Source organism: Ursus maritimus (assembly GCF_017311325.1).
Source record: "Ursus maritimus isolate PB19 chromosome X unlocalized genomic scaffold, ASM1731132v1 scaffold_X1, whole genome shotgun sequence".
Lineage (NCBI taxonomy): Eukaryota > Metazoa > Chordata > Mammalia > Carnivora > Ursidae > Ursus > Ursus maritimus.
The window spans coordinates 64,897,853-64,906,597 of record NW_024423319.1 but is presented as its reverse complement, the minus strand read 5'-3'; the positions used below and the strand labels follow the sequence as shown (position 1 = coordinate 64,906,597).

General features: G+C 39.3%; 1 protein-coding gene across 1 annotated transcript in view; it reads right to left on the bottom strand.

Moving 5' to 3' along the window:
• The window catches only part of ZDHHC15 (zinc finger DHHC-type palmitoyltransferase 15), a 168,534-nt gene extending 167,996 nt beyond the window's left edge, over positions 1-538 (bottom strand). The window contains exon 1 of the mRNA XM_040630478.1: positions 143-538. Within this exon, the coding sequence (XP_040486412.1) occupies positions 143-278 (136 nt within the window). The 5' untranslated portion in view covers positions 279-538. The remainder of the gene's footprint in view (positions 1-142) is intronic.
• Between the last annotated feature and the right edge of the window lie 8,207 nt (positions 539-8,745).

Here is an 8,745-nt window from a genome sequence, read left to right as displayed (position 1 = left end):
AAAAAAAAAAAAAAAAAAAAAAAAAAAAGCCCTGCAGTGTGAGGGCTAAGAACACGGGGGAGGGGGACACCAGTGTGAAGGGTACGACGGCCAATTATGCTGGAGCATAATTTCCCCACCGTAGGTGTCCAGCTCCACTTACCCAGGCAGAGTTCAAAGACGTAGGCATAGTAGGACCAAAGCACAACGAGGACGATAACGAGCACGGGCACCCAGGAAAGTACTCGGCGGCAGCACCGCAGCCCCCCGGACAGAGCCATCTTCCAGCCCCGCCGCATCTTTGGATCGAAGATCGACCGAGCAGGCCTGCTGGCGCTGGGTCGGAATTGCCCGGCACGCGGCTGGTAGGCAGGAAGGCGCGCTGTGCGGCGCTCCACTGCCTAGCCTGGCGGGAACCGTCTCACCGAGCCGATGCCACCTGTAAGGCTGCAGGGCAGAGTACGCCCTGCCTGGCACAATAGGCATGAGTCATGGCGAGGAGGAACTGGCCTTGTTGGAGCGGAAGGTGATCCGCCCGGCAGTCGAGGCTGGGCACGCTCAGAGGGAATGCAGTCCCTCCCCTTTCCTCCTCTTCCACCCCCTTGCTACAGCGCTAGCTGCAGAGCTGGACCTCTGCAAAACTGTGAAGCGGAAGAAATTTGGGTCCGCCCATCTGCTTTTACTGCACTGCGTCCCCCCTCATCTCCTTTCTGATCTCTCTTTCTGTTTTTTGTCTCTCTTTGTTTCCCCCCTCAACACAAACGCGGGAGCACACGTACACGCTGTGCGAAAGATGCCAGCCATAATCTCTTAAGACCCCATCCTCCCACTGCTGCTTGAACAATGTGCTTAACGCGTAGTGCCGCAATCACTGCTTGGGTAAGTCCATTCACAGGACGCTCCCTCCTTCCTTCTCTTCTTCCCTTACCCCTGAGTTTAGCTTCGTCCATTTTCAGAATAAATAAACCTATTGGTACAGAAAAATGAACGAAGGGGACGTTAATTCTGTGAGGGGCCGGGGAAGGATGCAAAGGTAGTAATATTTAAACCGAGTTTTAATAATAAACGTTTGCTAGGCAGACGAGAGGGGAGTATCTTTCAGACAGAGAAAATAGCGTCTGCAAAGGCATAGAGTCATAAAAATCCAAAAGTGTTCAAGGAACAACCAACGTGGCTTGAGAGGGTGTGTGAAGAGGAGAGGCTGAGACTGAGACTGGGAATATAGACTGAGGGAACAGTGTGACAGTCCTTATACACCCTGCCAGGGTGTGTGCACATAATTCTATCAAGCAGATTACTATGAACAGCCATTAAAGGTTTGGGACAATGGAATGACATTAGCAGAGATGTATTTTTGTAAAAGAACTGGCAGGATTTGGGAAAGGAGGATGGCCTGGAAGCAGACCAATTAAGAAGCAATTTAATTCAACAAATGTTTTTGGACTGGTTGCTTTGTGTAGGTCAACTTTGGTATAAAAAGAATGAACAGGAGGCCTGTCCCCATGAAGCTCACCATCTCTTCCGGGGGCTTGGTGTTCAATGACACAAGTACAATAATGGAAGTCTAGTAAGATTTTGACATTTATGGATTTGAAACTCACTGTTTAATTATTTCTAAAGGTCTATGACATGGAGAAATTTGTGATTTTGCTGAGACGCATGTCTTATTCACATTCTGTATTGGGAACAAGGATTTCAACAGGGTCGTGCACTATTCTTTATAGTTATATATGCAGTAATTTCCTGAAGTGTTTCTTTTCAGATTAAGTTCATGGTTGATATTATTAAATTTATGATGTAGTGAAACACAGACTCATTTCAGTTGCAATATTTATTTTAATAGCCCAATTAATTATTTGAGTCCTAAGGTTCAGACATAGATATTTAAATATTATTTTTCCAGCGTTATTGAGGTATAGTTGACAGGTAAAAATTGTATATATTTAAGGTGTATAATGTGATCATTTGTAGGTATATACATTGTGAAATGATTATGACAATCAAGCTAATTAATGCATCTATTATCTCACAGTTACCATCTTTTGATAAATATTTTTTATTGAGATATATTTTACATACAACATTGTGTAAATTTAAGGTGTACATTTTTCAAAGTTTTTATTTACATTCCAGTTACTTAACATATAGTGTAATATTAGTTTTGGGTGTACAGTATAGTGATTCAACACCGCCATACAACACCAGGTGCTCATCACAAGTACACTCCTTAATCCCCATCACCTATTTAACCAGTCCACCCACCCAACTCCATTTTGGTAACCATCGGTTGTTCTCTATAGTTAAGAATCTGTTTTGTAGTTTGTCTCCCTGTCTCTCTCTCTTTTTTTTTCCTTTGCTCGTCTGTTTTCTTTCTTAATTTCCACATATGAGTGAAACCATCCTTCACATCTTCTTTATCCATTCATCAGATGATGGACACTTGGGCTGTTTCCATAATTTAGCTATTATGGATGCTGCTGCTAAAAACATTGGGGTGCATGTCTCCCTTTCACTTAGTATTGTTGTGATCTTTGGGTAAATACCTAGTATTGCAATTGCTGGATCTTAGGGTAACTCTATTTTTAACTTTTTGAGAAACCTCCCTACTGTTTTCCAGAGTGACTGCACCAGTTTGCATTCCCACCAACAGCACAAGAGGGTTCCCCTTTTGGTGTTGACCTGTTGTTCTTGTGCTGTTGATTTTAGACACTCTGACAGGTGTGAGGTGATAGCTCATTGTAGTTTTGATTTTCATTTCTCTTATAATCAGTGATGTTGAACATCTTTTCATGTTTCTGTTGGCCATCTGGATGTCATCTTTGGAAGAATGTCTATTTCTGTCTTCTGCCCATTGTTAATTGGATTATTCATTTTTGGGGTGTTACATAAGTTCTTTATATATTTGGGATACTAACCCTTTATCACATATGCCATCACAAATATCTCCTCCCATTCCATAGGTTGCCTTTTAGTTTTGCTGATTGTTTTCTTTGCTATGCAGAAACTTTTTATTTTTATAAAGTCCCGATAGTTTATTTTTGCTTTTGTTTCCTTTCCCTCAGGAGACATATCTAGAAAGAAGTTGCTACAGCCAATGTTAAAGAAATTACTGCCTGTGTTCTCCTGTAGGGTTTTTATGGTTTAAAGGTCTTACATTTAGATCTTTAATGCATTTAGAATTTATTTTTCTGTATGCTGTAAGAAAGTGCAGTCCAGTTTCATTCTTCTGTGTGTTGCTGTCCAGTTTTCAAAACACCCTTTGAAAAAGAGACTGTCTTTTATCCAATGGATAGTCTTTCCTGCTTTGTTGCAAATTAGCTGACCAGACAGCTGTGGGTTCATTTCTAGGTTTTCTATTCTGTTCTGTTATTCTATGTGTCTACTTTCATGCCAGTACAATACTGTTTTGATTAGTACAGCTTTGTAATATAACTTGAAGTTTGGGATTATGATGCCTCCAGCTTTGTTTTATTTTTTCAAGGTTTGCTTTGGCTATTTGGGGTCTTCTCTGGTTCCATACAAATTTTAGGGTGGTTTGTTCTAGCTCTGTGAAAAATGCTAGCAGTATTTTGATAGAGATGGCATTAAATGTGTAGATTGCTTTGGGTAGTATAGCCATTTAAACATATTTGTTCTTCTGTCCCATGAGCATGGAATGCCTTTCATTTCTTTGTGACATCTTTGATTTCTTTCATCGGTGTTACCTAGTTTTCAGAGTACAGGTGTTTCACCTCTTAGGTTAGGTTTAATCCTAGGTATCTTATTGTTTTTGATGCAGTTGTAAATGGGATTGATTCCTTATTTTCTCTCTCTCTGCTGCGTCATTATTGCTATAGAGAAATGCAACAGATTTCTGTACATTGATTTTGTACCCTGTGACTTTACTGAATTCGTGTATCAATTCTACCAGTTTATTGGTGAAGTCTTTTGGGTTTTCAATATACAGTATCCTATCATCTGCAAATAGTGACAGTTTGACTTCTTCCTTGCTGATTTGGATGAGTTTAATTTCTTTCTGTCATCTGATTGCTGTGGGAGTACTTCCAGTACTACGTTAAATAACAGTGGTGAGAGTGGACATCCCTGTCTTCTTCCTGACTGCAGAGGAAAAGCTGTCAGTTGTTCTCCATTGAGTATGATGTTAGCTGTGGGTTTTTCATAGATGGCCTTTAGTAAACCTACTTTGTTGAGTGTAGTTTTTATCTTGAAAGGATGTTGTACTTTGTCAAATGTTTTTGATGCATCCATTGAAATAATCATATGGTTATTGTCTTTTATTAATGTGGTGTATCATGTTGATTGATTTGCAAATATTGAACCACCCTTGTATCAATCTCACTTGATCGTGGTGAATGATTTTTTAAATGTATTGTTGGATTTGGTTTGCTAGTATTTTATTGAGAATTTTTGCATCCATGTTCATAAGGAATATTGCCTGTAGTTCTCTTTTTTAGTGGTGTCTCCATTGTTTCTGGTATCAGGGCAATGCTGGGCTCATAGAATGAAATTGGAAGTTTTCCTTCCTTTTCTATTTTTTGGAACAGTTTGAGAAGAATAGGTATTAACTCTTCTTTAAATGTTTGGTAGAATTTGCCTGTGAAGTCATCTGGTCTTGACCTATGTTTGTAGGGAGTTTTGTGGTTACTGATTCAATTTCTTTGCTGGTTATCAGTCTGTTCAAGTTTTCCATTTCTTCCTGTTTTAGGTTTGGTAGTTTATATGTTTCTAGGAATTTATTTCTTCCAGGTTTCCAATTTGTTGGCATATGGATTTTGATAATATTCTCTTATAATAGTTTGTATTTCTGTGGTGTTGGTTGTTCTTTCTCCTCTCTCACTTGTGATTTTATTCATTTGGGTCCTGTCTCTTTTCTTTTTTGATAAATCTGGCTAGCAGCTTATCAGTTTTATTAATCTTTTCAAAGAACCGGCTCCTGGCTTCATTGATCTGTTCTATTGGTTTTGTTTTTGTTGTTGTTTAGTTTCTGAATTATTTATTTCTGCTCTAAGCTTTATTATTTCCTTCCACTGGCTTTAAGCTTTGTTTTTTGTACTTTTTCTAGCTCCTTTAGGTGAAAGCTTAGACTATTTATTTGAGATTTCCCTTGCTTCTTGAATTAAGCCTGTATTGCTATATACTTCTCTCTTGGTATTGCTTTTGCTGCATCCCAAAGGTTTGGACTGCTGTGCCTTCATTTTCATTTGTTTCCATGTATTTTTTTGTTTCTTCTTCATTTCCTAGTTGACCCATTCATTGTTTAGTAGCATGTTGTTTAACCTCCATGTATTTGTGGTCTTTCCACATTTTTTCTTATGGTTGACTTCTAGTGTCATAGTGTTGTGGTCAGATAAGGTGCATGATATGACTTCAGTTTTTTTGTATTTGTTCAGGCCTCATTTGTGATCTAATGGGTGATCTATTTTGGAGAATGTTCCATGTGCACTTGAAAGAATGTGTACTCTCCCATTTTAGTCTGGAGTGTTCTGAATATATCCGTTAAGTCCATCTGGTCCAGGGTGTCACTGAAAGCCATTTTTTTCTCCTTGATTTTCTATGTAGATGATCTGTCCATTAACATAAGTGGGGTGTTATATTCCCCTATTATTATTGTATTATTATCAATGAGTTCCTTTATGTTTGTTATTAATTATTTTATATATTTGGGCACTCCCCTGTAGGGTGCATAAATATTTACAATTGTTATATCTTCTTGGATTTTCCCTTTATGAGTATAAAGTGCCCTTTTTGTCTCTTTTTACAGTCTTTGTTTTACAGTCTAGTTTGTCATATTATACTGCTTCTAGCTTTCTTTTGACATTGTTCTGGGTGATTAATGTTTCTCCATCCCCTCACTTTCAATCTGCAGGTGTCTTTAGGACTATGGTGAGTCTTATTTCTTATCCATTCTGACACTCTATGTCTTTTGTTCGGAGTGTTTAGTCCATTCAAATTTAAAGTAGAATTCTTGATAGATATGTATTTATTGATATTTTATTACTTGTTTTGTCATTGTTTCTGGAGACTTATCTCTGATCCTTTCTTATCTTTGTCACTTTTGGTCTCTCTTTGCCCTCAAGGAGTCCCCTTTAATCTCCCTTGCAGGGCTGGGTTAGTGGTCACAAACTCCTTTAGTGGTTGTTTGTCTGGGAAACTCTGTCTCCTTCTATTCTGAATAACAGCCTTAGTGGATAGAGTATTCTTGGCTGCAGATTTTTTTCCATTCAGGACTTTGAATATATCATCCCACTTCCTTCTGGTTTGCCAAGTTTCTGTTGAGAAATCTCCAGCTAGCCTTATGGGTCTTCCCTTGTAGGTTAAGGACTTCTTGCGTCTTGCTGCTTTTAAGATGTTTTCTTTACACTATATTTTACAAATTTAATTGCAATATGTCTTGGTGTTGGCCTGCTTTTGTTGATTTTGATGGGATTTCTCTGTGCCTCCTAGATGTGGACGTCTGTTTCCTTCCCCGGATTAGGGAAGTTTTCAACTGTTACTTCTTCAAACAAATTTTCTGCCCCCTCTTCTCTCTCTTATTCTTTTGGGACTCCTATAACACAATTGTTATTACATTTGATGGAGTCAGTGAGGTCCCTAAGTCTATTCTCATGTTGCATAATTCTTCTTTCTCTCTTTTGTTCAGCTTCATTGTTTTCTATTATTTTGTCTTCTAGGTCACTAATTTATTCCTCAGCTTCTTCCAACCTGCTGTTCATTGCATCAAGCCTGTTTCCAATCTCATGTATTGCATTATTCTTCTCTGACTGATTCTTTTTTTAACTCTTTGACCTCTGTGGTAAAGGTCTCCCTGATGTCTTGTATTTTTTTCTGAAGGCCAGTGAATATGCCTATGATTGTTCTTTAAATTCTCCATCAGGCATGTTACTTATACCTGTTTTGGTTGCATCTCTGGCCATGGCCTTATCTTGTTCTTTCATTTGAGATAAATTCCTCCATCTAGGCATTTTGTCTAAGCCTCTGACTTCTCTGTGTTAGAAAAGCCAGTTATGTCTCCTGCTTCTGAAAGTAGTGGCCTTATGTGGAAGAGGTCATGTAGTGTCCAGGGCCTGATGTTTCAGGGAGTGTCTCTGGTGTGTGCTGTTTGCACTGTGCTATTGTGTTTTGTCTGCTCTATCCCTCAGGCCAGTCGTCCATGGAGGCTCTCCTTGCCTGCTGTGTGCAGTGTTTGGTCCCTGGCCTGACTGTGGTGAGTTTTAACTAGGTGTGCTCTGGTCTGTTTGTGAAATGAGACCTGACACCACTTCCATGAGAACTGAGGCCCTGCAGAACTCTCTGGTTGGGATATGTGGTGGGGTCAAGGGTCTGTGCTGTCTTCTGGGGGAGATGACTGTCTCACTGGGACGGAGGCAAGTGTGACTGAGAGGGGCAGTGCAGCCAGAGTGCAGCAGGGTGAGTCTTGGTGTAAATAAGTTAGTAGGCAGCCACTGTTGGCGCTGGGTTGCTTCCTGCATGTGGCTCTGTGTTTATGCTGAGGCGTGGGGGAGGGAAATGGCACCAGCCAGTTCCTTTCTTCCCAGAGAGCCATCTCTATGAAAGCTGCCTCCCGATGAAGCACTCCAAGAGGAGTGAATAATCTCCACTGCCTTCCCCGGTTTGTACCAGGGGTTCTTCAAATCACTGTTTCTGTGTTGTCTGCCCCCAGGTGTTTGCCTGCCTTTTCTCCAGGAGCAGGGCAGTTCCCTCAGGGCTCTACCCCAGCCAAATCGGCTGACCTTGAAAACTCCAGGCTTTAAGCCCCGCTGGTTGCAAGAACTCATGAAATTCAGCTGATTTGTAAGTATTTTTCCTTCCGTTCTGTGGGTTGCTGTTTCATTTTGTTGATTGTTTCCTTTCCTGTCCAGGAGCTTTTTAGTTTGATAAAATTCCACATGTCTTTTTGTTGTTGTTGTTACATTTGCTTTTGGTGTCATATCCAGAAAATCATTGCCAAGACCAATGTCTGGTAACATTTTCCCTATGTTTTCTTCTCTAAGTTTTATAGTTTAAGATTATACATTTACGTCTTGAATCCATTTTGAGTTGATTTTTGTGTATGATGTAAGATAGGTTCCAAATTTACTCTTTCCCATGTGAATATCCAAATTTCCCAGTGCCATTTATTAAAGAATCTATCCTTTCTCCATTGTGTATTCTTAGCACCTTTGTCAAATATTAGCGGACTGCATATGTGTAGGTCGATTTCTGGACTCTCTATTCTGTTCCATTGGACGGCGTATCTGTTTTTATCCCAGTGTCATACTGTTTTGATTACAAGAGCTTTGTAATAGACTTTGAAAGGTAGTGTGATGCTTCCAGTTTGTTCTTCTTGCTCGAGATTCCTTTGGCTGTTCAGTCTTCTGTGGTTTCATGTGAATTTTATAATTTTTTTCTAATTTTATGAAAAATACCACTTGAACTTTGATAGAGATAGCATTTAATCTGAAGATCACTTTAAGTAGTATGGGCATTTTAACAATAGTAAGTCTCACAATTCAGGACCACTGGATATCCATTTATTTGTGTCTTGTCAAATTTCTTTCGCCAATGTCCTATAGTTTTCAGTGTATAGATTTTTCATTTCTGCTGTTAAATTTATTTCTAAGTATTTTTCTTTTTGATGCAATTATAAATGAGACTGTTTTCTTAACTTCCCTTTCAGATAGTTTATTATTAGGATATAGAGGTGTAAGTGATTTTTGTATGTTCATTTTATATCCTGCAACTTCACTAAATTCATTTATGCCAACAGGTTTTTGGTGGTGTCTCTGG